Consider the following 13,450-nt stretch of genomic DNA (forward strand, 5'->3'; position numbering starts at 1 on the left):
ATACTGTGGGCTCTTTTCCTGGCAATTAAGGAAAGTGGCCTTAGACAAACACTTTGATTTTGTAACGATGTTTGGAGATTCATGGTTTTGACATTCCCACTTCCTACAAACCTACAATACAGGAATTAGAGTTTTTAGGAAAGCTGTTTGGGACAATTGTGGTTGTTTTCACTGACATTTTATTTTCTTGCATAAAATTATAAGAAATAATCTCCTCCCCAAATCCACCAAAGTCTGAGGAACCAAGAGAAACCATTCAGAACAGCTGGTCTGGATTGCAGAGGCCTTTTCAGCTTCTGCAAAAATTGAAAAACAGCATTCAGTTCTTTTCTTTCACAGCCATTGCCTAGCTTCTTTGCCAACTCTGTTCTCCCTCTTACATCCATATGACAGGCTAGTGACGCAGTGATTCCTTGTGCACTTGAGAAGCACAGAGTCCCTTCTCACAGAAACTTCTAATACAGTGATTCCTAGTTTTTTGTTTGTTTTTTTGTTTTCTTTTCTACATTGCTACTGTTATTGCGTGACACCTTAAGGAGAGGTGAATTTCAAAATGCTTAAAAAATGCTATCACATTCAGATACAAGTACAGGATGTTTGTTTGGATATGGACATGCAGGAAGGAATAGAAGGACAGAGAGAGCTTTGACAGATGGCAGTCCTTGCAGTCTTTCTCTCTGGGATGTGAACGCCATAGCTGGCTGTGCCTGCAGATGTTGAGACCTGGCTGCTGCAGACAGCATAGTTTTTAGACTAAAGAGAAAATCTCTTAAATAGCCTTGTTAACCTTTTTATCTTATTTATCTTAAAAGAGAACAGAAGAAAACACCAGCTAACTGTGCATGCCTATAAATAGGATTTATTGTAAGAAGCAAACACTTCACATTAGTAAATTTGCAGTATCGGTTATGGTGGCAAAATGTGAGTGCTCTTACTGAAGCCCTCTTACCCCTCCCATCAGTAAATATGTCTCCCTCCAGCTCTAATGACTTTTGGTGGACACAACTGATTATTATAGACGACAAATTTTTTTTTCCTCATCTAAATTCTTTTTATTTTAAGAACACTTGTTTTTTTCCAGTTTAATGTGACATATGTCATGGAGAAGCTATTCCTTTTTGTCAGTGAAGCTGATTATATATATATATATATTTATTTATTTTTTTCCCTTTATATCTGCTCTGCCACAATTTCTAATTCTTTTGTAGTCATGCAGAAATTTATTACTAATTCAAGATAGTCTCTGCTGCCTCTTGTTTTCAAACCAGAAAAAATGTAGGTGAAGAATTTAACTTGAACATCCTCTGAGAATGCCGAGACCAAAAGCGAGCATTTTTTCAAGAGCTACAGAAAGCAGCTTTTTTATTTTACCATGGTTTTCATAATTTTTCAGCTGCATTTCATGCTAGTTACTTTCAGCTTTGTGCAAAATTATACTTCTCTACAAATATTTATATGAAAAAATGGCAAAATGCTTTTCTTAAACCATAAACCATCTTTTGAGCAGTTTCAAAATAGACATATTTCAGAAGATTCTCACATGGAGCGCCCACATCAATGAGCAGGAAGTGTTACTGGGCAAGAACAGTACTTTCTCCCACCACTGCCTTGCACCAGTCGTAGGAGAGCTTATGTTCTCTTACTACCATCTTCTCTAAAACACTTCAGCATTCCTCTCCGTGTTATTCTCCATAAAACAGTATGACATGCTACAAATTATACTAGAACATAGCAGTCTATGAGTTCAGTCAAGGTATAATGATGTGCTCGTTTGCCTCTAAGTGGTTAACAGTTACAAAAGATTCTTCCTAATCCTCAGTACTTTCCTCTCTTTATTTTTCTTTTTAGTGCATTGGAAAATAAATCTAAAACATTTCTTCTGTTATCTAGCACTTCAAGCTTTTTCATAGCATTTGTAACATCTCTTTGCCAACGCTCCATCTGTGATTTTAGCTTGCAGAAAACACTTTGCGATTCTGTTATTAGCTTAGATGCGCAGAGAGCTGCTGTTTAAATATTAATTGTAACTTCCCTCATAAGTGCCGTTAAGCCCACTGAGTAACTTGTGAAGTTCAATATATATCTAGGAGAGGGTTGGGAGAGTGTTTGCGGGTACAGGGCCTGAGCTTAGCCTCAGCAAAGTTTTTACTGGTGTTAACAGTGCAAAATTGATCATGCCCTGATACTTGCAGTTTCCTCTCTCGTCCTAGTTCCTCTCTTTATACACATGTGAAAAAAAGGGAAGAAAAAATAGCATTAAATTTCAAGCATACTTTTTTCACAGTTAGTGGACTTCCTGCTGAACTTGTATATGTGAGAGGAACGCCACACTGCTTGCTAGAAAAGCCGAGATCCATCATTTGTTCCGACTCAGATATCTGACAAGTGCACTTCTGAAGTACTTGTGCATTTTTGTCAAGAACCACACTTTGATAGAGGTGCTGTCTTGTGGTTGACCCCTTCTCTGTTTTTAGTCATAAGCCCCCCCTTAATTAATTTTTCAATTCCTCAAAATGTGACTTACACTTACAAATAATTTTTTAAAAAAGGAAAAGGCTATATTTACAGACCTTTCAATAAAGTGTATTATTTGACAGAAGTGAGAAACAAGTAGTTAACACCATCTGACCAGCCTGTTATCTGTGGATCACCAGAGCATTGTAATTGTCATGCTCAAATTGGGTATAATTGAAGTATCAGCCCCATTAAAATTGTATACTGTATTTTTCCCTCTCTTCTTCTTCCAGATGGTTATTAGTCTTTTATTGGTGAGGTAGTTTGCCTATGGTGTAATCTGAAATTTTTCCTCATATCATTTAAGTGAGTAACTTCTCTTTGTGTTTGCAGGTGGATGCTGAATTCTGTTAATTGCTTAGAATTAGGATGCTTTTCTTAGTACCTTGCAAATGTATAATGGGCTGAAAAAAATTTAGTAGTATCACATGTTCCTTTGATTTTTCAGCATTCTGTGAAGAGGGATGCAGATATGGTGGAACTTGTGTAGCCCCTAACAAATGTGTCTGCCCTTCTGGATTCACAGGAAGTCATTGTGAGAAAGGTAAAACTTTGCTGAAACGCTTTCTTCTTCTTTTGTAATAAGAAATATGATATGCTGCATTAAGAAATAGTTGCTTTAAAGTGTAGTATTTTCAATTCAATCTGCTTGAAATTTTCTCTTCAGTGAAGATATGTGTTTTGGTTGTTCCATAGCTGCCTTTTTCTAACTGAAAGATAGTCTTACATTAAACATGGAAATTTTTAAATGATTGGGGATGTCTGATTTTCCTTCCAGTGGACACTTCTAATTAGTTACAGAGGAAGGTAAATGAAAAATATTTACTCCACCTATCTTCTGTGGTGCGAGCTCAAGGTCACCTTTTGTTTTTTCTGAATCTATTTGGCACATTGGACCTGAATTTGGATGCTTGCTTTTCACTGGAATTTTTGTTAAATAATTCTACTTAATTCAAGTTGTTGGATTTTTAAGGTTTGCTTTGTTTCCAAGTCACTGAGGACATCGATTTCCATAGGACCTTAAGTTGAAATGTATCTTACCAGTGATTCTTTGATTCCTTTCAGCCTTATGTCAAATCTTTTCCATTTCAAGATCTGATCCTGGCACCCTCTTCCATAGGTCCACCTTTCTGTTTTTCTCACAGAGATCTGGTTCATTGTCTACCTTAAGTTAGAAGGAAGGAATGATACAGGATTCCATACAGTACTCTGATTAGGTTCTCTGAAAAGCAGATTTTATATTTTATTTTGGTCTGTATTTATTGCAATTGAATTTCATTTAAATAACCCAGTGACAGTTTTCTGTTTAGCAAGTTTGTTAGTAAACCTTTATACTTTACTGGTGGAAATAAAGTGAATTGTTAACGCAAGTTGGATGATGCTAGTATGGGTGAGCTTATAATTGACAAGCTGTTTTTTTTTATGGAAGAAAAAAAAAGAAATAACCATTAAAGGGCACGTTAAATCACTGGAACCACTTGTTATCCAGAGACTGTCCAATAATTAGTGTATAAAGTGTCTGTTTAATACGTGTCTGTTCTGCTATAATAGAAAGTAATTTAAATCCAATTGTCAACAAATGTGCTTTGAGTAGCTTCTGAAAACTCCTAAAGCTTTTTATGGATGTACTTAAATCACTGTATAATAAAATCCCATAGTTTCTAGTTGTCAGCATTGTTTCTAATGATTTGGGAATGAACTAGGACATGAATTTTTTCATATCATCTTGAATTAATTTGAGTACTGCATTTTGCTTGCCTATAGCCTTTGGGTTATTTGTTTTGAACAGAACTAAGCTCCCAAGCCTCCTGACATTCAGCAATAAGTTCGGACAATATATATGGGGAGGTAATACAAGAAAACCTGCCTTAGAGCCCCACTCTAATCCTGCTAGTTCGCCTCTCTCATGTATAGTTTGTCCATTCCTTTCGAAAATGTCTGTAATTCAGAGGGTACAAATACATTCAGAGTGATTCAGGATACCTGGGATGTGTTGTATGGATGTGTAAATATGGTTCTACAAAACCAGCACCTGCTTTGCCCAAGGGTTCCCTGTTGACTCAGGGAGCTGGTGGCTTTAGGCCAGCTTTCAGCTCAACCGCCTGTCTTTCACACATGAATCTTTAAAGCATCTTTCTTATAGCTGTAAAGGGATTCCCGTAACTAGAATACAGAGTCTTTAAATTGATGAAGCAATGGTTTAAGATTGATAAATGGATGACATAACCACAATTGAAGGCTATGTTGTTCATGCTTGTGTATTTTTTTTGATCTAAAGGGTGAGTTAGCACACCAAGTAAAGGAAACATGGCAGACAAGGGACACTTGGTAGGTATATCAGTAAATTTAGAGGTATATGTCAGAAGAAGCTTGCTTCTGTGTATAAAATCTATATGACTGGATTATTTTTTTATTCATTGGATGTGTAGGATTTATCAATAGTCTACCACTCAAGCTAATGATGATAACATTGAGAAATTTGAATTTGCTTTGAATATGAGAAGTCATATTTTAGTTGTATTAGACAGCGTGTTTGAAAGCTTTAGCCGATATGTGTTATGTTGTATGTGTATTTCAGTAGCTAAGTGAATGTCAGGTCTCTAACAGCTTCAGCCATCTGAAGGTACATGTCCTGGAAAAACTACAAAAAAAATATGTATTGAGAGTAGAAAGGTGATGAACCATCTTTGAAGCAGACCCTTTTGCTTACCTACTCGTTCCTGGAATATGCAATAGTGTCAGGAATGGGAGGTCAGAGAAGACTTCCTTCATAGCCTCTCTTCATTTTGCTGCAGTTTTATTGGAGAACATCTAAGGTATTCAAAAACCATTTGTTTCTTTATTTGTTTTCCTTCTGTTGTATGTAGTGTTAGAAATAAACAGTTGTGTTTAACATATGGTACCACTCCCTCAATCATAACATAGTTTGAAGGCTGTGAAATGGTGGGACATGACTTTAAATCAAACATTCCTGGTAAAATCTTGTCTGATGGAAACTCATGGTGAGATGACGCATATCTGAAGTAAACTGATGTGTTTGGGTAATGTGTTCTATTCACCAAGCTGCATTTAAAGATGTCCTTCAAACCAACAGTACAGCAATCCTTCATACATTAATTGTGAGCTGAAAGGACTCCTCACTAGCTGAAAACGGTGTGACCCAAATTGGCTTTAATGTCATGGAAAGGGTAAAACAAACCATCAATTAGAAAGGTCATTGAAAAGCAGGTGTATTTCCTTCTGAATATGAATCATATGTTACTCATTTGTTCTGACTGTCTGGTTGAAATGATATTAGGTTAATTAAAAAATCAGAGATATTTGAGAAGACTGGGATATATAGTGGTAATTTACTCAGTTGAAAAGGTGAAATTAAAATACATATTTAAGGTGTATGTACAAATACATAATTCAGCGTGCTGCTGAGAAGAATTAGCTATTACCAGTTGTTTTACCTGAAATGCAGCATTCGCATAACACCGTTGTGGGGCTGCCTTTTCTTTTTGCATGCAAAGTGAACTGCAGATTGTTATCCAGGGATACTGTCAAGTATCTCTTTCAATCCATTCTTTATAAATGCTTTTTCTATAACTGTGAGCTTGATGCTTTTTACAGACTTCTTGTCATTTTCTGTTTAGGGACTGATTCTATTTTCTGATTAAGTTTTTTATTTGTCTGTTTTATTTATTTGACCATGGCTGAAATAAATGATCTGTGCGATCATTACCATTTGTGATAACTAACATAGTTGTGATGCCTATGCTAGAAAGTTTTTGTGATAGTTTTTGCTTACATTGCTCTATGGTTCTAGCATATATACACCTGGCTGCTGAGCTGGAGATGCGCATCCTTAAATGTATGTAATTCTGTTGGCTTAAGCCCAGGTGCATTCTTGGCAGGGATCCCTGTTAAATGCTTCCAAGAGACATTTCACTGTGCAGAGAGGAGTGCAAACACAATGCTCTGAGAGTAGTTGGCAGCATGGAGTCAAATGCCCTACTTTTTCATCCAGGAATGTTTTCTCCAATGTTTTAGCAATATTTTAAAATAAATATAATCCCATAATTCATTGAGCTGCTTTTCTCTCGCAGTGGGTGAGCCACAGGTCAGTGGAGTTGTAACGCTGGTTTTGTAGACAGGCTCTGCCATTATTCTGTATTTCTGGAATGATCGTCATTACTGCCACTGATGAAGCACTGCGAATGAGTTAGGCATAACAGTGTAGAATATCAAAAGATGGGAGTAAGCAAATGATTGAACCTGCAGTATGTTGCAGGCACCCCTCGAACACCTACATGCATGTGAAGGAGTTCTGTGTATGGGCCTAGGAAATACCCACCGTCTTCAATACAGTTCTGTGATGGTGTCCAGTGGTTACAGACATTTCAGTTAAGGAAGTTAGATCCTGGCATTACACAGCAAGTTGAGAGTAGGTGTCCAGCACAGAAACACAGGAGGAGAGCAGCCATGGGAAAGCAGACTGTCATCCTGGGCTAGATACCCCAGACTACAGCTGGTTCCTAGGCACAAGCCAGTTGTTACTCAAATATAAGCCACCTCTTTACAGTACCTCTTGCATGAATTATAACTTGGGCAATAAGAAGGAAAGAGCAAAAAGGTTTGAAGAAGCAGGTTCCAAGCTAGAGGCAAGTTTATTATTTATTTATTTATTTATTTATTTCCCCCGAAGCTGCAGGAGGGCTTTCGCACTGCTTGAGCAACATGTCCAAAATTGCACCAAATCTTTGTTCCCATGGCTTATGAAAGCCATTGTCTGAGCTGGTATACACTGCATGAGGAATATGATTCTGGTAGATAAGAAGGAGTGTGTATTGACTAGAGCTCAGAGAGATAAATGTTTTTGTTGTAGTTTTGTCTAGTCTTTCTAAAGTGAAGGTAAACTTTTATTTTTTTCCTTATCAAATGGGTGAATGGTGTCAAAGAATTGCCTGCTGACTGTAAACAGTCAAAAGTAAAGGTAAGACGTGGCAGAGAAGCATCAGGAGGTGGTAATTACTGAGGTTATATTTTTGTGTGTGGTTTTGGACCATGTGTGCACAAGATTGTCTGACATTGAGGGGAGCGGTCATATTTTGGTATGTACCGTGGCTGAGAAATGTGCTCTGAATCCCACTGATCATACTTGTGAATGACAAAAAAAAAAAATAAATCAACTCTTGCAGTGCTGTATTAGTTACATAAGGATTCTTCAGTGCAGTGTGGTTTTCACAGGTGCACAATGTAATGCTGAAATGCTTATATCTTGAAGTTGGATGTGTCATGTAACTGTCAGGAAAATGAGGAGGCCTTTAGTTTGTTTGTTTCATATTAGCTTGCAGTATCTGGAGTTGTCGTCTAGACGCTGCGTACTGCTTTGTTGACTCATCTCTTAAATTGCTTCTTCTGGAATTTCTTGTCTTCTGCAGTCCTTTGGGTAAAAATCCCTATAGTCTATTCCTTTGGACCCTGGAAATAGAAAGAAATGTGAGAACTGTCTTTCCATGTGCTATTTCTTTGATTCCTGAGCTGGATCAATCTTTAGGTGTGTAGCTATCAAAGACATTTCAGTTGAGGAACCTGGTTTAAAAAAAAAAAAAAAAAAGCAAACAAAACCCAAAGCAAAACTGAAAAAAAGATTTTCAGTGAGTACAGTAAGCTAAATGTCAAAACTCCCTACTTTCTCTATCTAAGGATATTTTGTAAAATATGAAGCAAGGTTTATTTTGGGAAACAAACCAGCTGTGCAGCTGTAGGCACAAGGCTTTGCATTAGATTCTTTCTAAAGCCTCTCATTTCAAGGTGAGACAAAGCCTGTACAGTGCAATATAAGAGGGCTGAAGTGAGCGATGCTTAACTTATTACAGAAAATGGTGATTGTGGCTGATACAACACTCCTGAGAGTGTGACAGATCCAGAGAAGGCAGATGCTCCAGGTGGCTGAGGTTACCCTACTCCATTTGCTGCCAAGCTGTTTACAGCATTTGCCCCAGCGGTGCTTATTGCAAAATGACAAGAGGTGATATCTTAATATGATAGAAGAAACAAAGTTGTCATTTGTAAAGATATCAGGGAGTAGATGAAAGAATATCTACTAGAAAAATATGATTAAGACAGTCTCTAAGGATCAAGGGGACATCTGCCTGCAAATCAACAAATAACTCTCAAAGGAGGGGGGAAGTTCTTTCTCACACTGCCAAGCCAAAGAAAAGTGAAATCTCCCGGACCAGGAATAGCACTTATCCCCATGGCTGGGGAGATTGGACTCATTTTTTGTAGTGCTTATACTGCCTTGTGTACTGCAAAAATTGAAGTTTAAAAGCCAGGAGTAACATTAAGCAGTGACTGCGTTTATTTATTTATTTATTTCCATGGGATAATTTTATGTTGCTGTATTGGTAATATTCAAGTGTCTGAGTACATATACTTCTGTTTGATTTTAATGAAAGGAATATCTGCTATATTAATCTCTGCTGTTAGCTGAGATGATACCTTGACATTCCAGCTAACAAATGATTCTAATATTCTAATGTTTTATTACTTGTATGACTTGTGGTCATAAAATCTCTTTCATAGTCTTCTGATTTGGTGAGAGGGGGAGAGGTTTTTTTGTTTTTGTTTTTGTTTTTTAAAGTCAAAGAAAATTCTTTTCTATTCTCTCAGATCCACAAAACTTGTGCTTAAGAATAGGGTTGTATAATTTTGCATATCCTGATTGGAATAATGCACACTACTCTAGATTCCCACAATTCAAATTTCTCCACCTAAATTTTACTTTCCTCCCCCAGCCAGTGTCTGTATGCCAGCTGTACATGTCAGGTATCACTTAAGGATGCAATTTTATTCAGAGAAGAGAAAGGCAAGATTTAGATAGTTGACATCTAATTTGCATTTGGATTCACACAGAACAATGTAATGAAGAGGTAATTTCTGTTGATCAAACTTTATACTGCAGAGAAGATCCAAGCCCAGATTTTAAAATTTTTGTTCTCTTGCCTTATACAATTACAAAAATACCTTTACATGGTCTTGGCTGGCCGTCTTCTTTGTATCCCAATTCCTGTTCAAGATGTTCTACATCAGGTTGATGTACCTACACAACAAGGAGGTTGCCCGTGTGGCTGGTCTCAGTAACATTCCTGGAAGATGCAGAGGTGGAAAACAGTGTTCACAGCCTAAAAGGACATGTGTTTCTTTCCTAGCTGAGAGAAGAGGGTGCTCAGAGAAATGTGGGATAGTCTAGGTAAAAAGGTAAAAATGTCTTTGCCCTCTAGTGCCTGGAAATCTCTGGGAACAAACAAGGTTTGCTTATTCCTGTTTTGTTTTTTTTTGGGCTGCTGTTACACCCCCAGTGTTACATGATTATTCGTCCATAAGTTCTAACTAATTACGCAGTACAGAAGGAAAATCATGCATAGAAAGAGACAGGTAAATCAAACAATAGCACACTCCTAAGCTTTGTATTCCTTCTGAACATCCTGCAGCTTGCAGCCCACAGAGCAAAGTTTTGTTCAAAAGCCTTGCTCAAACTGAGGCTGTGGAAATTGTTTGCTGCTGTAGGCCTTGTTGCTTTTGCCCTTTTTTGAAGTGCTCAGTCCCTAACTTAGCATTCATCCTGTTTATCACCAGGAACATCTCCCACACTGTCTCTGCAGTTGTACCTACTGCAGTTTCTTCTTGGATTCAGAGGACCCAGTCAATGTGATTTAAATTTGTTTCAAGTGGCAGGATCACTACCTGAATATATTAAAGAAAACAGACTTACAAAGCACTCAAAAATATGAGCAAATATTTATATTTGCGCAAATGTATTCATCTATTTATGAAATTTCCATTTGTCAACGAGGAAGCTTCCATATATGAAGCAATCCTATATGGATGTGAACTGGAAAAAAATAGTTGCTTTAAAATACATAATTCATGATGAATTAGCCAGATTAGTCACTTTACTCTGGTTAATTAAAAAAAACAAACAAGCACAAACAAACAAACACACACACACAACCAAACCAAACCAAACCAACCCCCCCAAAAAACCAGGCCTGCTCTGAATGCAGTGCACTACCACTAATTTTATAATATTTAATGCTATAGTTTGTCAGGATAGTCTGACACCCTTCTATGCTTCCTGAGGGCAGATACCTGTATGTGAAAAACAGAATATTTCTATGGAAAGATATCAGAATAGATAGTAGACTAACTAAATATTAAATAAAAAATGCCTTAGTCTGTCTGACTACACACAGTATTTAGGGGACATTTCTGACTGTAATAAGCTCTCTACTATCTTTTTCTTATCAGTAACCTGCTGTAGACTGGGGAATCAACCGTGAATATTGAAATTTACTGATAACCTAGAAATATTACTTGAGACGTACAGAGTGTGCATAGAGAGGAACTTACATTTTTTTTTTTTTTAAGGCAATTCCTCTTGGTTTCAGGGAGAATTTCACCTGCATGAAAGCCTGAGGATCTGGTGCAGTTCAATTAGGTGAAATGAAAAATAAATTGTTCTAGTGAAATAATTTTTTTTTTTTTTTTTTTTTGGGGGGGGGGGGGGGGGCTAAGTAAAATTAGCTATGTTAGTTGCATTTGTAATGATAAATATGCCACCTTTAACACATTGGTCTATGGTGCAAATCTAACTAACCTGGTCTAGGGGTAAGGTCCTATTCAAGCTGGGGAGATAATTCAGTCTTGACAAAAATTGTGAAGCTCAGAAGTTTACCATATAGAGCCACATTTCAGCCAAAGTTTAATATAATGAGTTATTTCATAGCATATTTCATGAGTAATCTCATTCAAGTTATTCAAGACGTAGTGAGAGAAAATGTATCTCTGTAATCAGAACCAGCATCTCAGCATTAATTTTTGAGAAATAATATGATGTGAAAGGATTGGAGCAAAACAACTTGCTGTTGCTCTAGTGGTATTGGATACCTAATTCCAGTTTTTCTTTTTTAATTTCTAATTTTTTTTCACCTCAAAAATTATGGTGTAAGAAGGACACTGTAAGCTGATGGAGGTTATACAACAGAAAAACAAGTAGGGTTAACCAGCAAGATCTTTTTCCCTTTATTGATGGTAATTCAACACCACAAAATCAACAGCCATGTCTGCTTGCTTTCATTGGATTGATATTCAGAGGAAGAGATTGAATCCATGTTCATAAAATACTTGGAAAGCAAATAAAATGGCGTAGATCATTTGCCCTATTGTAGCTCATGTACAATAGGATAAATATATCAGTTATTTTTCTCTAGGAGAGGGGGTGAGAATGTGTTAAAACATTGCTGGAATGCCATCCTTTCTTTATTAACTGAAGATCCCTCTTTAGCACCTAAAGTTATTCTGAATTTCAGTAGCCCCCTTTTTAAATAGTTTGCTCTTAGCACGGTTGCAGAATGGAGTTATGCACTCCTACAGCGAAGAAAAGCTTACAGCAGAAGAAGCTGAATTAAAATCAGTGTATGGACCCAAGAAAACAAGTCCTTCTTAAGGATTGTACTCCTGTGTTTTAACAGACAAGAAAAGAAATACAAAGTTTTACTGATCTGGAACATTACAAACTTGCTTTGTCATTCCAAAGATCTTTCAGCATCAGGTGAAACATTTTCATTGTTGGTCATTTGTTTGATAGTGACATCTGTTTTGCTGCAGAAAGTGCATGATGTTTCAGAAGACTCCTCTTAGCTCTGGATTTTTTTCTGGATAATCCAGTATATTATGGATGATAAATTACCAAAAAAATCAGTAGAGTAATACCTATTGGGTGTGAAAAAGACCTCTGCATCCATCTCCTGGAAAGCGTGGTGTTAAAATCTCTTCTAGATTCAGAGCTCGTAAACTCTCTGTGAAGATCCTGTTGTTCTCATTAGGCAACGTTTGTGCCTGTAGACCCTGGTGAAAGGAAACACAAGGTGTTAAAGGAATGCTTTGCTTAATGTAAGGTTCATATGAAGCATAAACATAATGTGGATTGTTCTGGTTGAATGTTTTCTTTGCTAGTTCCTAAAGGAACTAGCTGTAACTAACTGACTGAGATAGCTGTAAAATAACAGTCATAATCTAACTCGAGGAACTAGGTAGCAAAGTTTTTTTTTTGTTTTGTTTTGTTTTGTTTTTAACTTTTTATAAAGTTCTGATAAAAATCTGTTTGGTCCCTCACATTTGCAGAAATAGAGCTCTTCTCAAATACACCAATCATTTTTTGCTTTTAAAAAGAGAATCTCTGGTTTAGCAAGTCAGTTCAATAGCTGGAGTTTTCCACTATTTAAGCAGTGTAACATTGGAATTACTTCTTTCAACATCTAATATCTACTAAGTAGATCGGTCACTTCAGATGCAAACATAAATGGCAGGGGTTTTATGTGAAAGAGTAAAATTTCCTTTCTTATTTGATTTTTCTGAAGAGACATTTTCTGTATGCTGGCAATCTAATCTTTGGAATGGTACTCATCCTTTGAATGAGACATAAAATGAAAGGTCTAAACACTTCTGGTCATTAAAGTTCCTGTTGAACCTGTATCCTATTTCAGCTTGGGTAATTACATTGTGCCTTCTTTAGCAATGTCAGTCAGAGAAATCAATCATCTAATAGCTGTCTGGTTAGCATGGAGTAGCACCTGTGCTTTAACTTCAGAGAGAGCTGCGTTTCTGTGATAGGTTACAGATCCTTTCAGCTTTTGATAGCAGTTACATGGTTGTAAATGTGAATGATTCTTATGTGGAGTTCAAACTTGTAGGTCCAGCTCATCCACTGTCCTCATTGCATCATCTTGGAAGTAGTGATATTTCCATTACGGATGGCAGAGTTCACCAGCATGTATAGATTCTTGCACACCTGCTGGATTTTCTTATTAGTAAGTAGTCAGGCTCTCTGATGAGCTGCAAAAAGAGGAGAGGCACACAAACTCTGCTTAGGATCCCATGTGTCCCC

General features: G+C 37.0%; 1 protein-coding gene across 2 annotated transcripts in view; it reads left to right on the forward strand.

The window, feature by feature from the left end:
• The window catches only part of NELL1 (neural EGFL like 1), a 286,549-nt gene that overhangs the window by 217,412 nt on the left and 55,687 nt on the right, over window positions 1-13,450 (forward strand). For both annotated transcript variants that reach the window (XM_032188786.1, XM_032188788.1), the window contains exon 15: window positions 2,963-3,058. In XM_032188786.1, the coding sequence (XP_032044677.1) occupies window positions 2,963-3,058 (96 nt within the window). The remainder of the gene's footprint in view (window positions 1-2,962; window positions 3,059-13,450) is intronic.

This window comes from Aythya fuligula, chromosome 5 (assembly GCF_009819795.1).
Source record: "Aythya fuligula isolate bAytFul2 chromosome 5, bAytFul2.pri, whole genome shotgun sequence".
Classification (NCBI taxonomy): domain Eukaryota; kingdom Metazoa; phylum Chordata; class Aves; order Anseriformes; family Anatidae; genus Aythya; species Aythya fuligula.